Source organism: Lithobates pipiens, unplaced genomic scaffold (assembly GCF_037356315.1).
Source record: "Lithobates pipiens isolate NorthernLeopardFrog02 unplaced genomic scaffold, aLitPip1_a1.2 Scaffold_13, whole genome shotgun sequence".
In the NCBI taxonomy this organism is placed as follows: Eukaryota; Metazoa; Chordata; class Amphibia; order Anura; family Ranidae; genus Lithobates; species Lithobates pipiens.
In genome coordinates, this window is record NW_027507718.1 from 547,308,162 (window position 1) to 547,331,500 (window position 23,339).

Below are 23,339 nucleotides of genomic sequence, written 5' to 3' on the forward strand. Positions count from 1 at the left end.
GGGTCCCCAGAGAGCCCCCCACTTACATCAGGAATCCCAGAGAGCCCCCCTTACATCAGGTTCCCCAGAGAGCCTCCTCCTTACATCAGGGTCCCCAGAGAGCCTCCTCCTTACATCTGAGTCCCCAGAGAGCCTCCTCCTTGCATCAGGTTTCCGAGAGAGCCCCCCACTTACATCAGGGTCCCCAAGAGAGCCTCCTACTTACATCAGAGTCCCGAGAGAGCCCCCACTTACATCAGGGTCCCCAGAGAGCCCCTTCCTTGCATCAGAGTCCCCAGGGAGTCTCCTCCTTGCATCAGGGTCCCCCAGAGAGCCCCCCACTTACATCAGGTTCCCCAGAGAGCCCCCCTTACATCAGGTTCCCCAGAGAGCCTCCTCCTTACATCAGAGTCCCCAGAGAGCCTCCTCCTTGCACCAGGGTCCCCAGAGAGCCCCCCACTTACATCAGGGTCCCCAGAGAGCCCCCCTTACATCAGGTTCCACAGAGAGCCCCCCACTTACATCAGGTTCCCCAGAGAGCCTCCTCCTTACATCAGAGTCCCCAGAGAGCCTCCTCCTTGCACCAGGGTCCCCAGAGAGCCCCCCACTTACATCAGGGTCCCCAGAGAGCCCCCCTTACATCAGGTTCCCCAGAGAGCCTCCTCCTTACATCAGAGTCCCCAGAGAGCCTCCCCCTTGCACCAGGGTCCCCAGAGAGCCCCCCACTTACATCAGGGTCCCCAGAGAGCCCCCCTTACATCAGGTTCCACAGAGAGCCTCCTCACATCAGAATACCCAGAGAGCCTCCTCCTTGCATCAGGATCCCGAGAGAGCCCCCACTTACATCAGGGTCCCCAGAGAGCCCCTTCCTTGCATCAGAGTCCCCAGGGAGACTCCTCCTTGCATCAGGGTCCCCAGAGAGCCCCCCACTTACATCAGGTTCCCCAGAGAGCCAAATCAGGGAACAGTTGGGAGCTATGGAATCACAGTATATATAAAAGAAATATGCATAGTGGTTGGAGGGAAGCTTCAGAATGGCAAAGATGTTCTTATTACAAATTATGTGAGCAGACTGCACTTCCTTTTTTAAGTGGTAATGTTCTCCGAGCATAGTTTCTGCAGTTCAAATGATATTCATAAAAAAAAAAAAACACACAGATTATGGCCACTAGATGGAGCTGAGGAGCAAACATATTTCCTATTCTACACAGTGCCAACTAGTGGCTGGAATGCGGTATATTCCTGATTCACCTTTTTATCATTTTTTTTATCAATGTAATTAATAATAAAACATATAATAATTTCATGTTTTAGCAGCTTTTAATTATACTTGCTGTGTGTGACTGGGAGTGTGAATGTACACAATCCATGTACAGTAGAGATAGTGAAGGACGCACGGCTCAGGTTATATATTTACTTGCAGGATTCCCATTACGTGGAATCAATAGATAACTGTATAACCCTCCCCGGCCCCTCGGCCACTATAACACAGATAAGCGGGCAGGGCTTGCACCTGTAGAACAGAGAGCAGAGTTCAGAGAGGCACACGGGACGTAGATGAGGAATACTCTGCACTGTCTATAGAGAGAAGAGGAGGAATGAGCTGCTGCACTGCAGGTCAGTCCTGGGAATTGTATTGTCTGTCCGTTCTCCTCCACCGCGTTTATCCCGACTCGTCCTAGTCATAGGACTCCTCCGCCAGAGACGGGATTCACTGAATGCAGAATTTCCAGGGGGGGGGGGGTATTCATAATGCAGGAGGATATGGCAGGAGACTATGGCAGGATAGGGAGTCTAGGGGGATAAGGACCACTATTACTCAAGGCACATAGCACTGTTATTGATGCCGTGCCTAGTTACAGATGAACACACAGATAAAATACAAATAATGGAGCTGTTTTACCTGCCTTTTTTTTTGTCCATCCGGTTCTGAGATTTATACAGCTCAGCCACACAGCACAGCCTTATCTGGCAGGGGCAGGAGGACCTGACTTTTAGGGTCTTCTCCCGCTCTACAAGACTCTGGTCCGGCCACCACCTGGAGTATGCCGTCCAGTTCTGGTTGTTAAATCCTTATTTGGTCGTGTCCTTTATATGGTCATTCACAATCATTTCCAGTGAGGTCACAGGCTTCGTAGGAGGCGTTTGGCTGTTGGAGGCCACACCCTCAAGTTTGGGACTTCCTGTTGATATGTAAATAAAAGCAGATGCACGGCTCAGGGAACTCCAGAGATGTTGACCGAGCTGAGGACGTAAGAATGCCGGCGATGTCTCTTTAATGGGGGAACCAGAGGGGAGACATATGATGGAAAGGCTGCCTTATACTATCATGGTGGAAGGGGCGCTTACTAGCGCAAGAGTGTAGTGGAATATCCACGGCAAAGGATGTACTGGAAATGGAGCGACTACAAAGAAGGGCAACAAGGCTAATAAAGGGTCTGGAGGATATTAGTTATGAGGAAAGGTTGTGAGCTCTGAACTTATTCTCTCTGGAGAAGAGACGCTTGAGAGGGGATATGATTTCATTATATAAATACCGGACTGGTGACCCCACAATATATAAATACCGGACTGGTGACCCCACAATATATAAATACCGGACTGGTGACCCCACAATATATAAATACCATACTGGTGACCCCACAATATATAAATACCGGACTGGTGACCCCCAATATATAAATACCGTACTGGTGACCCCACAATATATAAATACAGGACTGGTGACCCCACAATATATAAATACCGGACTGGTGACCCCACAATATATAAATACCGGACTGGTGACCCCCAATATATAAATACCGTACTGGTGACCCCACAATATATAAATACCGGACTGGTGACCCCACAATATATAAATACCGTACTGGTGACCCCACAATATATAAATACTGGACTGGTGACCCCCAATATATAAATACCGTACTGGTGACCCCACAATATATAAATACCGGACTGGTGACCCCACAATATATAAATACCGTACTGGTGACCCCACAATATATAAATACTGGACTGGTGACCCCCAATATATAAATACCGTACTGGTGACCCCCAATATATAAATACCGGACTGGAGACTCCATAAAATAAAAATACTGGACTGGTGACCCCACAATATATAAATACTGTACTGGTGACCCCACAATATATAAATACTGTACTGGTGACCCCACAATATATAAATACCAGACTGGTGACCCCACAATATATAAATACTGTACTGGTGACCCCACAATATATAAATACCAGACTGGTGACCCCACAATATATAAATACTGTACTGGTGACCCCACAATATATAAATACCGTACTGATGACCCCACAATATATAAATACCGGACTGGTGACCCCACAATATATAAATACTATACTGGTGACCCCACAATATATAAATACCGGACTGGTGACCCCCAATATATAAATACCGTACTGGTGACCCCACAATATATAAATACCGGACTGGTGACCCCCCAATATATAAATACCGTACTGGTGACCCCACAATATATAAATACCGTACTGGTGACCCCACAATATATAAATACCGGACTGGTGACCCCCAATATATAAATACCGTACTGGTGACCCCACAATATATAAATACCGTACTGGTAACCCCCAATATATAAATACCGTACTGGTGACCCCACAATATATAAATACCATACCCGTGACCCCCAATATATAAATACCGTACTGGTGACCCCCAATATATAAATGCCGTACTGGTGACCCCCCAATATATAAATACTGTACTGGTGACCCCACAATATATAAATACCATACCCGTGACCCCCAATATATAAATACCGTACTGGTGACCCCCCAATATATAAATACCGGACTGGTGACCCCACAATATATAAATACCGTACTGGTGACCCCACAATAGGGAGAGAACTTTTCTGCGGAAGGGAGTTTAACAAGACTTGTGGCCACTCATTAAAATGAGAAGAAAAGAGGTTTAACCTTAAAATACGTAGAGGGTTCTTTACTATAAGAGCGGCAAGGATGTGGAAGTCCCTTCCACAGGCGGTGGTCTCAGCAGGGGGGCATGAATAGTTTGAAGAAACTATTAGATAAGTACTTGAACGACCGCAACATACAGGGATATACAATGCAATACTGACATATAATCACACACATAGGTTGGACTTGATGGACTTGTGTCTTTTTTCAACCTCACCTCACAATTAGCACATAAGCACTACAGAAAAACTGGTGGGTTCCAGTGGGGGCGGGTGGGGGTTTTTTTTTTTTTTTGGAGGTTTTGGCAAACAACACCCCACCGGGCCGCTGGTGGGCGCGGCACTACCCTCCTCTGATGGAGGCTGCAGCTCCTGAGCAGAGAGGTGGTAGGAGGACTCGGGCCCACCAGAGGTGTGAGTATACTATGGGTAGGGTCGGGACAAGGGGTGCGCCCTTGGCGCAATGGTTTATTGCAGGGGTAGGGGGCACGCTTAACCTAACCCTAAGGGAAAGGGGGGGGGGGGCGCAGTTTGGCATCTTTGCCCTGGGCGCTGGATGACCTTGTCCCGGCACTGACTATGGGGTCATATATTTGGGAGCTGGGTGACATGAGATCCATATTAGGTACCACGTCCCATTTTAACAGTAAAAAAGAAGGGAAAGGGCAAGTGGGACTTTAAAAAAAAAAGGTAACAAGGATTGAATTAAACAATCAATTTAAGAAAAAAATATACATTTTATTTAAACAATTCTTTAAAATCTACAATAAACATTTACAAGGCTCTCGTATTAATTCTTATGACATATACAACCTCTTCTTACCCTACATGTTTCGCTCAGGCGAGCTTCCTCAGGAGTTTTTTTTGTAAGTAAAAAAAATATATATATACTATAAGAGAAACAACAATTGTAAATGATTATGCTTAGAAACCGCCACAAATAAAATCGCAAGGCGTGCGTGTATACATTGTTGTATTATAATAATTGAACATTATACAAAGTTACACTATACTATGAGGTCCATTGATAAGAAATGTGCTGTGTTATTGTCTCAGAATTAGCATAGCTCTCCATAGTTTATTTCCTATGATCGTTAGCGCCATCTACTGGCCATAATGTGGTATTTTCCCTGGAAAAAAACTCAATCAGGAGAATATTACAGTGTGGCCACTAGGTGGAGCTGATGATGCTAGGAAATAAACATATAAGATACATTACAGGAATTATTTGCAATAGCTGTGTAAATGCTAAGACATTCACACAGCAACTTTTGTTTTTAAATAGACCCCTACTTTGCAGGTGAAAGCAATGACAGGTGTCACTTAAAATTCAGCTTTTAACCCCTGCAGCTCAGGTCCAGAGGATGGCAGCTCCTCAATGGTTGCCAATTTTGCCCCAAGGTCAGTCAGTTCCATTACCTGGGTGAGTTTTTTTTTATATTTCTGCCTCAGGAGGTAAATCCACCCTGAGCTTTACCACTCCTAAGCTGGCCATACATGGCTTGAATGGTGTCCATTTTCTGCTGAATTGGGTCATAGATGTCCCTGCAAGCCCCACCCGGCTCCAAAAAATGGCTCCCGCCTAGTGAAATGATGGCTGTGGGGCGGTTCTATTGTTCTGGGATGACTCCTCCCACTCTCGCCATGCTTTCGTGGCGCACTGTGTCCCGGGACTCGGCGCATGCCCAGTGTTGGTAAACAGCCCACGGCGCGGCTCCTCACCCATGTGATCAGTTGTGTCCAATCACAGCTGATCGCCTGTGAACAAGGAACTCGCTGCTCCATGTCTTTATGGACCTTGCTTTGTGCACTGGTAAGGCACTGATGTTGGATGAGAAGGTCTGGCTCACTCTCTGCTCAAATTCAGCCAAAGGGTGTTCTATCGGGTTGAGGTCAGGACTCTGTGCAGGCCAGTCAAGTTCTTCCACCCCAAACTCGCTCATCCATGTCTTTATGGACCTTGCTTTGTGCTCTGTCATGTTGGAACAGGAAGGGGCCGTCCCCAAACTGTCCCCACAAAGTTGGGAGCATGAAATTGTCCAACATGTCTTGGTATTCTGATGCCTTAAGAGTTTGCTTCATAGTTAGTAAGGTTGAATAAAGACACCAGTCCATCCTGAGTGTCTACAATTGTCCCTATCCCTGTACATTGCACATTCACATTGGTCCCTAACCTCAAGGAGCCCACAATCCAAGGTCCCCATTCATATACTAGGGGCCAATTTTGGAAAGAAGCCAATTAACCTCCCAGCATGTCTTTGGAGTGTGGGAGGAAACTGAAGTACCCGGAGGAAACCCACGTAGGCACAGGGAGAACATGCAAACTCCAGGCAGGTAGTGTCGTGGTTGGGATTTGAACCAGCGACCCTTTTAACTGCTAGGTGAGAGTGCTAACCACTACACCACTGTGCCGCCCTTCACTGGAACTAAGGGGCCAAGCCCAACCCCTGAAAACCAACCCCCACACCATAATCCCCCCTCCCCCAACACCATAATCCCCCCTCCCCGCACACCATAATCCCCCCTCCGCCCACACCATAATCCCCCCTCCCCCACACCATAATCCCCCCCACACCATAATCCCCCTCCCCTCACACCATAATCCCCCCTCCCCCCACACCATAATCCCCCTCCCCTCACACCATAATCCCCCCACCCCCCACACCATAATCCCCCTCCCCTCACACCCATAACCCCCCCCTCCCCCCACACCATAATCCCCCCTCCCCCCACACCATAATCCCCCTCCCCGCACACCATAATCCCCCCTCCGCCCACACCATAATCCCCCCTCCCCACACCATAATCCCCCCCACACCATAATCCCCCTCCCTCACACCATAATCCCCCCTCCCCCCACACCATAATCCCCCTCCCCTCACACCATAATCCCCCCACCCCCCACACCATAATCCCCCTCCCCTCACACCATAACCCCCCCTCCCCCCACACCATAATCCCCCCTCCCCCCACACCATAATCCCCCTCCCCTCACACCATAATCCCCCTCCCCTCACACCATAATCCCCCCTCCCCCCACACCATAATCCCCCTCCCCCCACACCATAATCCCCCTCCCCTCACACCATAATCCCCCCTCCCCCCACACCATAATCCCTCTCCCCTCACACCATAATCCCCCCCTCCCCCCACACCATAATCCCCCCTCCCCCCACACCATAATCCCCCTCCCCTCACACCATAATCCCCCTCCCCTCACACCATAATCCCCCCCTCCCCCCACACCATAATCCCCCTCCCCCACACCATAATCCCCCTCCCCTCACACCATAATCCCCCTCCCCTCACACCATAATCCCCCTCCCCTCACACCATAATCCCCCCACCCCCCACACCATAATCCCCCTCCCCTCACACCATAATCTTCCCCTCCCCCCACACCATAATCCCCCTCCCCTCACACCATAATCCCCCCCCCACACCATAATCCCCCTCCCCTCACACCATAATCCCCCCCTCCCCCCACACCATAATCCCCCTCCCCCCACACCATAATCCCCCTCCCCTCACACCATAATCCCCCTCCCCTCACACCATAATCCCCCTCCCCTCACACCATAATCCCCCCACCCCCCACACCATAATCCCCCTCCCCTCACACCATAATCTTCCCCTCCCCCCACACCATAATCCCCCTCCCCTCACACCATAATCCCCCCCCCACACCATAATCCCCCTCCCCTCACACCATAATCCCCCCCTCCCCCCACACCATAATCCCCCTCCCCTCACACCATAATCCCCCTCCCCTCACACCATAATCCCCCCACCCCCCACACCATAATCCCCCTCCCCTCACACCATAATCCCCCTCCCCTCACACCATAATCCCCCCCCACACCATAATCCCCCCTCCCCCCACACCATAATCCCCCCTCCCCCCACACCATAATCCCCCCTCCCCTCACACCATAATCCCCCTCCACCAAATAACTTGGACCAGTGCACAAAGCAAGGTCCATAAAGACATGGATGAGCGAGTTTGGGGTGGAGGAACTTGACTGGCCTGCACAGAGTCCTGACCTCAACCCGACAGAACACCTTTGGGATGAATTAGAGAGGAAATTGTGAGCCAGGCCATTTTAATGCCATCCCAGTCTTAGTCCGGAGGGTTCAATATTGAGTTGGCCCCATCCTTTGCAGCTATAACAGCTTCATCTCTTCTGGGAAGGCCGTCCACAAGGTTTAGGAGGGTGTCTATGGGGGATGTTTGACCATTCTTCCAGAAGCGCATTTGTGAGGTCAGGCGCCGATGTTGGACGGGGGAGGAGCTAGAGGAGCCACCGCTGCTAATATAGTTTAGCCGCTGGAGCCGGGGGGCGTGACCATGAAGGGGAGGAGCCTGATGCAGCCCCGGATCAGAGACATAGTAAGTGCGGCCACCTGTAACCTGAATAGGATTAGGGGGTGGGGCGGCTGCATAGAGAAGAATCATTCCCTCCATCCTCCTCCCGCAGTCTCTGAATGCTTCTCCTCCTCTCCCTCTTGCAGGATTTCATGTACTGCGGGAGGAGGATGGAGAGAAAGATTCTTCTATATGCAGCCGCCCCACCCCCTCCTCCTATCCTGCTTATCTCTACCCAGGGGCGGACTGATAACTCATGGGGCCCCCGGGCAATAGGAGATTATGGGGCCCCCAGGCAATCAGACAGGTAGGTACTGGAGAGGTGGGGTAGCTATAATCGAAGGATTTTAAGACCAAAAGGATGTCGGGAAGGGACATTTCAGAGACAGATGTAAAAAAAACACAGATTTTTACATACTGTCCCTGGTTTTACTGAGGCTGGCAACCCTGATGGGGCCCCCTAGTGGCACGGGGCCCTCGGGCAGTGCCCGAGTGGCCCAATGGTCAGTCCGCCCCTGTCTCTACCCCTTCCCCCCCACCCCAGTCCGGGCCTGCTCCTATATTATACATAATTGTTCCCAATTAATGAAAAACGTAATGAAATTCTACTAATAAAATATTGTGGAATAAAATAAAATAAAAACTGTGTACGGCTGGCTTACACATCCGCGTTTCCTCTGTATTTGTACGGCTGATACTTTGTTTCTTGTTTTCCTTTGATGTGTCAGACTTTGTATAAACTTTGCTCCTGTAGTGGGCGGATGGTTACATTCTTTGGCATGAAGGCCAATATAATTATTACAGTTAATTATTGATTAGTTATCTGTAATGTTGACCTCCGAGATCAACCATACAGTTACAATCTCTGACCGGTAACACAACAGAGGAGATTTCATAACCACAAAGAGGGATGAAGGCGGCTTCCACATGTAGCAGCCAAAGAGATTTGACCTTTTCTTGGTTTATACCCAATATCATCAACACGAGTAACCGCTTGAAGACCGCGGCCTTTTCAGACACTTTTAAATTTGCAAGTTTAAGGCTGGGTTCACATTGCAGCGATGCGGGAACGCCGCGAATCTACTGCGGGTTCCCGCATCGCATGCCTCCCGGCGGCAGTTCACACTGCCCTATGCGAAATGCTGGGAGTGTCAGTGAAATGTTAATGACACCCCCAGATCAGTTCGCATATCGCAGTGCGATCTGCAAACTTGGATCGCATGGTGTGAACACCCATGCGATCCGATTCTGCTGCGGACCAAAAAAAGGGTCCCGTGCGAGTTTGGGGCGGGTGCGACACGAATTCAGCCATACTATCTGTATACTATCTGTATGGCTGAACTCGAATCGCACAGAGATCTCATGTGATTTGCACTGCAGTGCGGTGCGAATCACATCCAGTTCTCGAAGCTGCAGCAGTGTGAACCCAGCCTTAATCAGTAATTTTTTGCATTTTTTTTTGCTAGAAAATTACTTATAACCCCCAAATATTTATAGTTATTACTTATAACCCCCAAATATTTATAGTTATTACTTATAACCCCCAAATATTTTTTAATTTTTATTTATTTAGCAGAGACCGTAGAAAATAAAATGGCAAACATTGCAATTTTTTTAGGTCACAGGATATTTGCACAGTGGTTTTTCAAACGCAATAAAAAATAAATAAATAAAATAAAACAATTTAATGACTTAAAAATACCATCTTCTTATGGAGCCTCTTCCTTCTACCCGGGTCTTCTTCTTATAGAGTCTCTTCCTTCTACTCGGGTCTTCTTCTTCAAATAGAGCCTCTTCCTTCTACCCAGGTCTTCTTCTTATGGAGCCTCTTCCTTCTACCCAAGTCTTCTTCTTATGGAGCCTCTTCCTTCTATCCAGGTCTTCTTCTTATGGAGCCTCTTGCTTCTACCCAAGTCTTCTTCTTATGGAGCCTCTTCCTTCTACCCAAGTCTTCTTCTTATGGAGCCTCTTGCTTCTACCCAGGTCATCTTCTTCTTATGGAGTCTCTTCCTTCTACCCAGGTCTTCATCTTCAAATAGAGCCTCTTCCTTCTACCCAGGTCTTCTTCTTATGGAGCCTCTTCCTTCTACCCAAGTCTTCTTCTTATGGAGCCTCTTCCTTCTACCCAAGTCTTCTTCTTATGGAGCCTCTTCCTTCTACCCAGTTCTTCTTCAATTGGAGCCTCTTCCTTCTACCCAGGTCATCTTCTTCTTATGGAGTCTCTTCCTTCTACCCAGGTCATCTTCTTCTTCTTAGCCTCTTCCTTCTACCTAGGTCTTCTTCTTCTTATGGAGTCTCTTCCTTCTACCCGGGTCTTCTTCTTCAAATAGAGCCTCTTCCTTCTACCCAGGTCTTTTTCTTATGGAGCCCTTTCCTTTTACCCAGGTCTTCTTATTCTTATGGAATATCTTCCATCTCCCCAGGTCTTCTTCTTCTTATGGAGCCTTTTCCTTCTATCCAGTTCTTCTTCTTCTTCTTCTTCTTCTTCTTATGGAGCCTCTTCCTTTTACCCAGGTCTTCCTCTTCTTATGGAGCCTCTTCCTTCTACCCAGATCTTCTTCCTATAGAGCCTCTTCATTCTACCCCAAATTTTCTTTTTATGGAGCCTTTTCCTTCTAACCCAGTCTTCTTATTCTTATAAAGCTTCTTCCTTCTACCCAGGTCTTCTTAATCTCATGGAACCTCTTCCTTTTACCCAGGTCTTCTTATCCTTATGGAATATCTTTCTTCTCCCAAGTTATTCTTCTTCTTATAGAGCCTCTTCCTTCTACCCATGTCTTCTTCTTATGGAGCCTCTTCTGTCTACCCAGGTCTTGTTATTCTTATGGAGCCTCTTCCTTCTACCCAGGTCTTCTCCCAGACTCCCCCATACCAGTGTTAAGGACATGGGTGGGTTATCTCATTTTTTCCCTCCCCCTGTTTCCTGCCAACATCCCTTCTTGTTTAACCAACCTTTATGAACCATTAAAATATGTTAATTAGCGTTTGATGGAAGTGCAGCTTCTGAATTCTAGATGGTAGCTAAACTGTATTATTCCATATATTTATGCGATAACAAATCATTAAATAGCAATGGCAACACAGGTACCTCTAGTCACTTCGCGCCCAGGCCAATGCTGACATTTCTCTCCTACATGTAAAATTCCTAATTTTTTTGCTAGAAAATTACATAGAACCCCCAAACATTATGTATGTTTTTTTTAGCAAAGACGCCAGAGAATACAATGGCGGTCGTTGCAACTTTTCATCTTGCACGGTATTTGCGCAGAAATTTTTCAAACACGTTTTTTTCTGAAAAAAAAAACAGTTTCATGCTTAAAAAAAAAAAAAACAGTAAAGTTAGCCCAATTTTTTTGCATAATGGGAAAGAGGGGGATACGGCAAGTAAATAGATACCCAACATGTCACGCTTCAAAATTGCACGCGCTCGTGGAATGGCGCCAAACTTTGGTATTTAAAAATCCCCATAGGCGACGTTTTAAATTTTTGTACTGGTTACATGTTTTGGGTTACAGAGGAGGTCTAGAGCTAGAATTATTGCTCTCGCTCTAACGTTCGCGGCGATACCTCACATGTGTGGTTTGAACACCATTTTCATACGTGGTGCGGGACTTACGTATGCGTTCGCTTCTGTGTACGAGCTCACGGGGACAGGGGGCGCTTTACATTTTTTTTTTTTTTACTGTTAATTTTATTTTTATTTTTTTAGTTTGACACTTAAAAAAAAAAAAATGATTGTTTTTTCTTCCATAATAGACAAAATCTTCTGAGGAAGACCCCTGTGAGGGTCGAAACGCGTCAGTGTCATTTCTTCATTGTATATACAGGTGTACAGTGTTCATGTGATACATCTATTTTCTGTCTATATATGTGCATCTATACTATGTTTTTATTGCCAAGTGGAGTTCAATTCTTGACTAATATGTCAGTTATTTAATCCTCCTTTTTATTAATAAATATTACAAAATAATAAACTCGCCCAATATTTTGTTTTTTCAGTAGTTAAATCTTTACTGTGTACAAATATATACTATTTTACTATACTATAGATATTATATTGCTGCCTAAAAAAAAACACCATAGGGGATATTCTTTTTCTTTTTTTCATTGAAATCAGGGGTGATCTCTAATTCCTTGGTGTTGTGTTACTTTTTCTTAGTTTTTTTATGGCACGATCGGACCTATTTACAGTGAGATATGGGGGGGGGGGGTCAATAAGACCCCATATCTCACCTCTAGGCTGGGAAGAAAAAAAAAAAAAAAAAAAACGATCCTGGCTTCCTAGCCAAATCGCCGCTGTTAATTTGAATACCGAGGCCGGGCGTGACGTCATAACGTCGCGCCCGGCCTCCGAACGATCATAGAGACTCCAGGGACGATCTGGTCCGCCGGAAATTTCTATGGTAACTTGCGGGGGGGCCCGGCGGATCCTGTGACCGACTCACCGATGGAAGCGGTGAGTCGGTACAAGCACCGGAGGGCGGCGGGAGGGGGCGGGGGGCGTCCCCTCCCGCCTCCCGTGAGAACGATCAAGCGGCGGAACAGCCGCTATGATCGTTCTTATTGTCTTATCTGAAAACGCCGATATCTGAATGATGTCTGTGGCCTCAGGCATCATTCAGATATAACCACCGAAAGCCCATGACGTCATATGACGTAGTGTGGGCGCCAAGTGGCTAGAGGCAGAGTTGGCTGGCATTTTGCCAGGGCCCGGAGTCCATGGCTGAAAGGTGGGGATTGTGCAACAATTGGGTGCCAGGACTTTTTCAAGGATTTCATTCTGTGCAGCAACACATGGTAAGAGAGAGAGAGAGCGGAAAAGGAATTCTGAACACCATTACTAACTCGCAGACTCCATCCATAGACCTTAGGAAAAGGCCGGTGTTCTGCCGTATAGTGTCCGGCCATCATATAGCGTCCGCCCCGTACTGTAAATTTCCGAAGCTGAACGGCGCCTGCGCCGTGAGTGGAGGTGGTAGCCCAACCATCCAAGCGGACATAGGGTTGTGAGTATTAGAGGGCCCCTCGCGGGCGAGCTTCGCTCGCCACGCTTCGGGCTCGGCCTCGCTGAGCTCGCCTCTTTTTTATTCCTACTCTATGTCCACTTGGATGGTGGGGATAGAACCTGGACTCACGGCGCAGGCGCCGTTCATCCTCTGCAATTTTCGGAATCTGTGTTGCTGTGTACTGCGCATGCGCAGTACACAGGGGACACTATCCGATGGAGGACGTTATTAGACAAGACACCGGCAACTTGTACCCTTTTCAAAAGATCTCAAGTTGCAACACCAACCTCAGATATGCTCTTGATGCTTTCCCAGGCTCTCTTTGAGTTCTTTGTCCTCAGGATCTCCAGTGGCAAAGTCTCCTCTTGTACTCCATCTCAGGCATAACTTCTCTTCTGTCCAGACTTCCAACCTCTGCGAGGCTCACTGAGCCCTTGGGTCTCCCGCTGCAGAACCATAATGGACAGGCAGACGTCTTCTGCTCCCCGGTGCTCCCAGGCTTCTGCATCAAGCGCATCCAAGGGCTTCCTAGATCCCAGGAATGTAGAGGAACATGGGGCCCCCTCCACTGTGCAGTCTTCTTGTTGCAGCTTGTCTCTAGGAGCCTAGACAAGCACTGGTTATCCAAGCAGCCCTCTCCTTGATAGTAATGTTTTCGGATTCCGTGCCTGACCCTAGAGCTAAAGCACGTAGGCATATGGGGCAAAGCCAGAGATCTTTACTTGTTTCCATTATTGGTCTATTGTCGTAGCTGTTTTGTGATAACTGTTATTTTGTGATATCTAAGGGCTCAATTAGGGATAAAATGTGTAAAAAAAAAAAAGGAATTTTTGCTTTTATGTATCTTAGATGTATCCAGTAAAGCTGCAGGATTCACACTTTTGCTTTGCAGCCACTCCCTTTGCACACTTCTTTCTGCATAGTGCCACACGCCTAATGCCACCCTCCTTCACTAACCCTATAGGAAGCGCCATTCACACTTCAACCCCCTCCTAGTAGACGTGGACAAAGTGTGGCTCATATAACTACTTTTCTCCTCCCCCCCTTTTTTAAATAAAGGGTTCCTTTACATTACATTTCATTCATTGCGGTCGTTAAAACCATCCACCTAGTTTAAGCAAAGGGGTGTGAATATGATTTGTTTCCCTACAGCTCACGTTGTTGCTGTTCTGTCTGACTTTTATGTATTTTTTTATGTCTTGTATTGAAGCGCATCAGTTTTCTGTAGTATGCTGACATCTGGTGGTGGATTTTGGGTCACTACTATTTGTTTAATAATATGATTTTGATATCTTCCTCCTGTTTAGTGCTAGTTCGTTTAGTCCTAGCTAGACCCCAAGGCCATCTTAATGCAAGGGCACTCCTGGGCACTGCCCAAAGGCCCACAGATACATGGGGGCCCCACACAAAAAAGCATTTACACTATACTTGCTAACTGCCCCAGATTTGCTTTTTACTAAAACTGTCCCGATATGGTTGTGTCCCGGGAAGCTTCCCAGAACCTATGCCCTCCTGATCCCAGTATTGTGCCCTCCTGACCCCCCCCCCCGTACATTGTGCCCTCCTGATCCCAGTATTGTGCCCTCCTGACCCCCCCCGTACATTGTGCCCTCCTGATCCCAGTATTGTGCCCTCCTGATCCCCCCGTACATTGTGCCCTCCTAATCCCAGTATTGTGCCCTCCTGACCCCCCCCCTCATGTACTGTGCCCTCCTGATCCCAGTATTGTGCTCTCCTGACCCCCCCCTCCTGTACTGTGTCCTCCTGATCCCAGTATTGTGCTCTCCTGACCCCCCCTCCTGTACTGTGCCCTCCTGATCCCAGTATTGTGCCCTCCTGACCCCCCCCCCCGTACATTGTGCCCTCCTGATCCCAGTATTGTGCCCTCCTGATCCCCCCGTACATTGTGCCCTCCTGATCCCAGTATTGTGCCCTCCTGACCCCCCCCCCTCATGTACTGTGCCCTCCTGATCCCAGTATTGTGCCCTCCTGACCCCCCCCCCCTCCTGTACTGTGCCCTCCTGATCCCAGTATTGTGCTCTCCTGACCCCCCCCTCCTGTACTGTGCCCTCCTGATCCCAGTATTGTGCCCTCCTGACCCCCCCCCCCTGTACTTTGCCCTCCTGATCCCAGTTTTGTGCCCTCCTGACCCCCCCCCTCGTACTGTGCCCTCCTGATCCCAGTATTGTGCCCTCCTGACCCCCCCTGTACTGTGCCCCCCTGTACTGTGCCCTCCTGATTCCAGTATTGTGCCCTCCTGACCCCCCCTGTACTGTGCCCTTCTGATCCCAGTATTGTGCCCTCCTGACCCCCCCCCCCCATACTGTGCCTGTGAATATGATTTGTTTCCCTATGGCTCACGTTGTTGCTGTTCTGCCTGACTTTTATGTATTTTTTTATGTCTTGTATTGAACCGCATCAGTTTTCTGTAGTAGGCTGACATCTGGTGGTGGATTTTGGGCCACTACAACTCGTTTAATAATATGATTTTGATATCTTCCTCCTGTTTAGTGCTAGTTCGTTTAGTCCTAGCTAGACCCCAGGGCCATCTTAATGCAAGGGCACTCCTGGACACTGCCCAAAGGCCCCCAGGTACATGAAAAAAGCATTACACTATACTTGCTAACTGCCCCGGATTTGCTTTTTACTAAAACTGTCCCAATATGGTTGTGTCCCGGGAAGCGTCCCAGAACCTATACTGTGCCCCCCTGATCCCAGTATTGTGCCCTCCTGACCCCCCGTACATTGTGCCCTCCTGATCCCAGTATTGTGCCCTCCTGACCCCCCCTCATGTACTGTGCCCTCCTGATCCCAGTATTGTGCCCTCCTGACCCCCCCCTGTACTGTGCCCCCCTGTACTGTGCCCTCCTGATCCCAGTATTGTGCCCTCCTGACCCTCCCCCCTGTACTGTGCCCTCCTGGCATTTGGGGGGACTCCCACTAATTTTTTATTTATTTTTATTTTTTGGTTCGGTTTTCCCCTGTGGGGGGAATCCTCATGCCATTTTTATCAATGAACTTTTATATGTATTGCCGGACCAACAATTCATTACAGCCGCGAGTGATTTTAAATGACGTTTTTACCTTTAGAAATGCCATTTTGTGCAGGGACAGTTCTAAGCACGGGAAACATGCGTCCCTTCACAGGCTTACTATAGACACCCCCCAGGTACGAAATTTAAAGGAATATTTCACTTTTATTGTTTCACTTTAAGCATTATTAAAATCACTGCTCCTGAAAAAACTGCAGTTTTCAGAACTTGTTTTGCATTGATCCATGTCCCCTGGGGCAGGACCCGGGTCCCCAAACACTTTTTATGACAATAACTTGCATATTAGCCTTTAAAATTAGCACCTTTGACTTTTCATGTTTGTGTTGGGGGGGGGGGGGTATTCGGCCCATCCTTATTGCCCACCTCTCTTGAAATTTCCTCTGTACAGCATCAACTTTTCTTTTTAGATTTAACATAGATGATTGTGACGTATTACAAGGGCAGAGAGAACTAGAAGACTGTCCACTTCCAGATGTAATTTGCACTTTGTGTAATACAAGCTCAGGATATAATGAAAGAGAAAAACATATGTCAGTAATCACTGTGAGTCACGTGTCCTCATTACACAATGTGTGTATATTTGTGTGCTGAGCTCACACTTCCCCTTCTGAGAACTATTAACCCCCAGCACCGGTGCCAGTGGACGCATTATTAACCGCTTGCTGACCACGGCGATATACATTGGCACACAGGGGCGGACTGACCATTCGGCCACTCGGGCACCGCCCGAGGGCCTCATGCCACTAGGGGGCCCCATCAGGGTTGCAGGTTTTTTTTTTTACACCTGTCTCTGAAATGTCCCTTACCGACATCCTTTTGGTCTAAAAATCCCGAGATTATAGCTGCCCCACCTCTCCAGTACCTTCTCAGCCAATAGAAATGTCTGTGTATACTGTGTGTACATGTATGTGTATACTGTGTGATTGTATACTGTGAGTGTGTGTTTGTGTATACTGTGTGGCCCCATAATCTGATTGCCTGGGAGCCCCCATAATCTCCTATTGCCCGGGGGCCCCATGAGTTGTCAGTCCACCCCTGTCGGCACAATGGCACGGCTGTACAAATGGGCGTACCTGTACGTCCGCCTTTAAAGACAAGAGGAACACTGATAACTCTGATGTACGGAGAGGACTCTGATGTAAGGGGGAACACTGATAACTCTGATGTAAGGGGGAACACTGAGAACTCTGATGTACGGAGAGGACGGTGATGTAAGGGGGAATACTGAGAACTCTGATGTACGGAGAGGACTGTGATGTAAGGGGGAACACTGAGAACTCTGATGTACGGAGAGGACTCTGATGTAAGGGGGAACACTGATAACTCTGATGTACAGAGAGGACTGTGATGTAAGGGGGAACACTGATAACTCTGATGTACGGAGAGGACTCTGATGTAAGGGGGAACACTGTGTCCTCTGGTGTAAAGGGGAACTCTGATGTACAGAGAGGACTCTGATGTAAGAGGTAAATCTGAGAACTGTGATGTACGGAGAGGACTCTGATGTAAGGGGGAACACTGATAACTCTGATGTACGGAGAGGACTGTGATGTAAGAGGGAACACTGAGAACTCTGATGTACGGAGAGGACAGTGATGTAAGGGGGAACACTGATAACTCTGATGTACGGAGAGGACTGTGATGTAAGAGGGAACACTGAGAACTCTGATGTACGGAGAAGACTCTGATGTAAGGGGAAACACTGATAACTCTGATGTATGGAGAGCACTGTGATGTAAGAGGGAACACTGAGAACTCTGATGTACGAAGAGGACTCTGATGTAAGGGAGAACACTGTGGCTTCTCGTGTAAAGGGGAACTCTGATGTAAGGGGTACTCTGAGAACCCTGATTTAGCTTAGTGTACTCACTCAGAGGCAGAAGATAGAAGGGGGAGACTTCAGTCACAGACAGGGATGGATGGTGAGCTCACTCACCACTTGGCAGTCAGCACCTCTCATCCAGATGTATCTGAGGCTGCCGGACTTCAAATTTCCAGCCTCCACTTTCATTTTTTGAGGCACAGCCCCGGGGATTGGAGTGTGGGGCAGACACAGAGGGGTAGGGGCGAGAGGAAGAGGTGCAGATCGAGCCCTCTCTCCTATCCCGTCTGTGTGTGTGTTTGGGGGGGAGGGGATTGTTAGTGCTGGCTTTGGGCAGCATGAAAGAGAGTGTATCAGACACACTCTTAGACAACTGCTGGAAAGCCATAGTCTGGTCTGAATCATGCGTCCGGGTTTCAGGCAGTCTGAAACCTGGATGCATGATTCCAAACCTGAACTGTCTGGGGTGAATCCCGGACAGGTGGTGTCTTGTCAAATAGGGTCCTCCATCAGATGCTGTCCTCTGCGTACTGCGCATGCGCAGTACACAGGAGCACAGATTCCGAAAATTGCCGAGGACGAACGGCGCCTGCGCCGTGAGTCCAGGTTCTATCCCCACTATCCAAGTGGACATAGAGTTAGAATAAAAAAGAGCCGAGCGCAGCGAGGCCGAGCCGGAAGCGTGGCGAGCGAAGCTCGCCCGCGAGGGGCCCTCTAAAATTCTAAACCCTATGTCCGCTTGGATAGTGGGGCTACCTCCTCCACTCACGGCGCAGGCGCCGTTCAGCTTCGGAGATTTTCCGAAGCTTCGTCTGCTCCGTACTGCGCATGCGCAGTACGGAGCGGACACATATGGATGGCCGGACTCTATTAGGCAGAACAGTGGCAACCCTAGCGTGACCGTACAGCAACCAGAAGTGAGGTTTGTGTGTCATCGCCAAAGAGAGACAACCATGATTGGTCAGCATTTGCTGTTCCTCTAATGTTCGGGCTGATCCTCGTTCCAACGGACTGGTGATAACGCCTACCCATTACATTGTGCTTGTTGAGGGTTATTGTTGGGAAGTGCTGTATAAAGGGACTGTAATAAAAGGTAAACAGGATCCCGCTATGTGGAGTTTTTCTTCTATGTATGACTACCTGTGGAAGTGATACGCAGCTCTGACCATACCTTCTACTTGGATGACAGCTATATGAGTATTTCAAGGCTTGTGATGTACTGCTATCTGGTGAGTGTGAACCCCTAGGGGAGTGTTGTGGATCTTGGTGTATGGTGCATGCTTTTTCAATTATTACTAGGACCACCATCTGTTATCTGGTGAGTGTGAATCCCTAGGGGAGTGTGACACACGTGTTGTGGAACTTGGTGTATGGTGCACGCTTTTTCAGTTATCACTAGGACCACCATCTGCTATCTGGTGAGTGTGAACCCCTAGGGCAGTGTGACGTACGTGTTGTCGATCTTGGTGTATGGTGCATGCTTTTTCAGTTATCACTAGGACCACCCTCTGCTATCTGGTGAGTGTGAACCCCTAGGGGAGTGTGACGTATGTGTTGTGGATCTTGGTGTATGGTGCATGCTTTTTCAGTTATCACTAGGACCACCCTCTTCTATCTGGTGAGTGTGAACCTCTAGGGGAGTGTGACGTACGTGTTGTGGATCTAAGGCCGCGTACACACGCGCGGACTGTTGGCCCAACCTTGTCCGCTGAACAGTGTTTGGGCGGACAGTCCGCTCGTGTGTGGGCTTTCAGCGGACAGTTTCAGCGGACAGTTGGACGGACAAGGTTTTACGGAAATTCCAAAAAACTGTCCGCTGAAACCTTGTTTCAACGAACAGTCCGCCCGTGTGTAGGCTTGTTCGTCAAACTAAGTTCCGCGCATGCTCAGAAAGGATTTTCAAGCCGAAAGTTATAATGCAGTGTATAGGACGTCGTATTTTGCGTCCCGTCGTACGTGCCGTTCACGTCATCGCGCACGGTTTCAGCAAACTGTTCGTTCGTTGTGTGTGGCCATGTCCGTCCATGCTAAGTTTGAGCGGACTGTTCGCTCAAACTGTTGGACGGACAAAGTTGGGCCAACAGTCCGCGCGTGTGTACGCGGCCTTAGTGTATGGTGCATGCATTTTCAGTTATCACTAGGACCACCATCTGCTATCTGGTGAGTGTGAATCCCTAGGGGAGTGTGACGCACGTGTTGTGGAACTTGGTGTATGGTGCACGCTTTTTCAGTTATCACTAGGACCACCATCTGCTATCTGGTGAGTGTGAATCCCTAGGGGAGTGTGACGCACGTGTTGTCGATCTTGGTGTATGGTGCATGCTTTTTCAGTTATCATTAGGACCACCCTCTGCTATCTGGTGAGTGTGAACCTCTAGGGGAGTGTGACGTACGTGTTGTGGATCTTAGTGTATGGTGCACGCATTTTCAGTTATCACTAGGACCACCCTCTGCTATCTGGTGAGTGTGAACCTCTAGGGGAGTGTGACGTACGTGTTGTGGATCTTAGTGTATGGTGCACGCATTTTCAGTTATCACTAGGACCACCCTCTGCTATCTGGTGAGTGTGAACCTCTAGGGGAGTGTGACGTACGTGTTGTGGATCTTAGTGTATGGTGCACGCATTTTCAGTTATCACTAGGACCACCATCTGCTATCTGGTGAGTGTGAATCCCTAGGGGAGTGTGACGCACGTGTTGTCGATCTTGGTGTATGGTGCATGCTTTTTCAGTTATCATTAGGACCACCCTCTGCTATCTGGTGAGTGTGAACCTCTAGGGGAGTGTGACGTACGTGTTGTGGATCTTAGTGTATGGTGCACGCATTTTCAGTTATCACTAGGACCACCCTCTGCTATCTGGTGAGTGTGAACCTCTAGGGGAGTGTGACGTACGTGTTGTGGATCTTAGTGTATGGTGCACGCATTTTCAGTTATCACTAGGACCACCATCTGCTATCTGGTGAGTGTGAACCCCTAGGGGAGTGTGACCCATGTGTTGTGGATTTTGGTGTATGGTGCACAATGTCATGGTTATGCAGTAATCTTCCTCTGCTTACCTCCCCTCATGTCTTCAGACTAAGAAGCCAGCCACTTCCACCTGGTGGTTTTATAACCTCTCCTCTAAGCATGGCTCCACCCCAGGCCCTATCAGGGAACCCTATATTAACCTGTGCACTGCAAGCCAGCAGTGCTGATTAACCATTGTGTGTTTGGCTTCCTGTTTGCTGCTTACCGTGTGCTCTACGTTTGTCTCTGTTACCGACCTTGGCGTGTTCTCAACGATTCCTGTCTGCTTGTGACCTTGACCTTTTGCATGTCCCTGACCATCCCTGTCTGCCTGTGACCCTGAACCTTTGGCGTGTACTCTGTTGTTCCTGTCTGCTAGTTGCCCTGACCTCTGCCTTATCACCTTACTATCCTTGTCGTTCCAGCCTGCTGCTTCCTTCTCCTGTAGTCTATTGTGAGCGTGAGCTGTGAGACCCTAGGGGCCACGACCTGGAGCCAGACTGCAGCAAAGTCCATCCTCACCACTGGAGGCTCTGGCGAACACCCGCTGGCTCTTAGACTCCGCGCCCTGGGGAATCTATGCTCCAGCTCCCATTGGGATCTGTGTTAGTGATCCTGTAGACTTGTGTCCTGAATCTCCCTGGGTACAATCCGCAGCAGTCAGTCCTAAGGTCCACTACCTAGCGGTGCACTTCCGACTCCTACGGAGTGCATCTGTCAGATGGTCTCAGGTGACCTGACACACACTTTTTCAGTTATCACTAGGACTACCCTCTGCTATCTGGTGAGTGTGAACCCCTATGGGCGTGTGACGTACGTGTTGTGGATCTTGGTGTATGATGCACGCTTTTTCACTTATCACTAGGACCACCCTCTGCTATCTGGTGAGTGTGAACCCCTAGGAGAGTGTGACACACATGTTGTGGATCTTGGTGAATGGTGCATTCTTTTTCAGTTATCACTAGGACCACCCTCTGCTATCTGTTGAGTGTGAACCCATAGGGGAGTGTGACATACATGTTGTGGATCTTGGTGTATGGTGCATGCTTTTTCAGTTATCACTAGGACCACCATCTGCTATCTGGTGAGTGTGAACCCCTAGGGGAATATGAAGCACGTGTTGTGGATCTTGGTGTATGTTGCACACTTTTTCAGTTATCACTAGGACCATCATCTGCTATCTGGTGAGTGTGATCCCCTAGGAGAGTGTGATGCACATGTTGTGGATCTTGGTGAATGGTGCATTCTTTTTCAGTTATCACTAGGACCACCATCTGCTATCTGGTAAATGTGAACCCCTAGGGGAGTGTGACGCACATGTTGTGGATCTTGGTGAATGAGTGCATGCTTTTTCAGTTATCACTAGGACCACCATCTGCTATCTGGTAAATGTGAACCCCTAGGGGAGTGTGACGCACGTGTTGTCGATCTTGGTGTATGGTGCATGCTTTTTCAGTTATCATTAGGACCACCCTCTGCTATCTGGTGAATGTGAGCTCCTAGGGGAGTGTGACACACGTGTTGTGGATCTTGGTGTGTGGTGCATGCTTTTTCACTTGAGACTAGGACCACCCTCTGCTATCTGGTGAGTGTGAACCCCTATGGGCGTGTGACGTACGTGTTGTGGAACTTGGTGTATGATGCACGCTTTTTCAGTTATCATTAGGACCACCATTTGCTATCTGGTGAGTGTGAACCCCTAGGAGAGTGTGATGCACATGTTGTGGATCTTGGTGAATGGTGCATTCTTTTTCAGTTATCACTAGGACCACCCTCTGCTATCTGGTGAGTGTAAACCCGTAGGGGAGTGTGACATACATGTTGTGGATCTTGGTGTATGGTGCATGTTTTTTCAGTTATCACTAGGACCACCATCTGCTATCTGGTGAGTGTAAACCCCTAGGGGAATATGAAGCACGTGTTGTGGATCTTGGTGTATGTTGCACACTTTTTCAGTTATCACTAGGACCATCATCTGCTATCTGGTGAGTGTGATCCCCTAGGAGAGTGTGACGCACATGTTGTGGATCTTGGTGAATGGTGCATTCTTTTTCAGTTATCACTAGGACCACCCTCTGCTATCTGGTGAATGTGAGCCCCTAGGGGAGTGTGACGCACGTGTTGTGGATCTT

The 23,339-nt window shown here is 48.4% G+C and overlaps 1 protein-coding gene across 2 annotated transcripts in view; it reads left to right on the forward strand.

Annotated features, from left to right (window-relative positions):
- Window positions 1-1,474: 1,474 nt before the first annotated feature.
- Window positions 1,475-23,339, forward strand: part of LOC143975814 (putative N-acetyltransferase camello) — an 87,562-nt gene continuing 65,697 nt past the window's right edge. Inside the window, exon 1 of one of the 2 annotated variants that reach the window (XM_077478367.1) lies at window positions 1,475-1,596. Coding sequence is in view for 1 of the 2 variants with exons in the window: in XM_077478368.1 (XP_077334494.1) it covers window positions 1,578-1,596 (19 nt within the window). In the remaining variant the exon portion in view is untranslated. The remainder of the gene's footprint in view (window positions 1,597-23,339) is intronic. The other variant, XM_077478368.1, reaches the window with a different exon arrangement.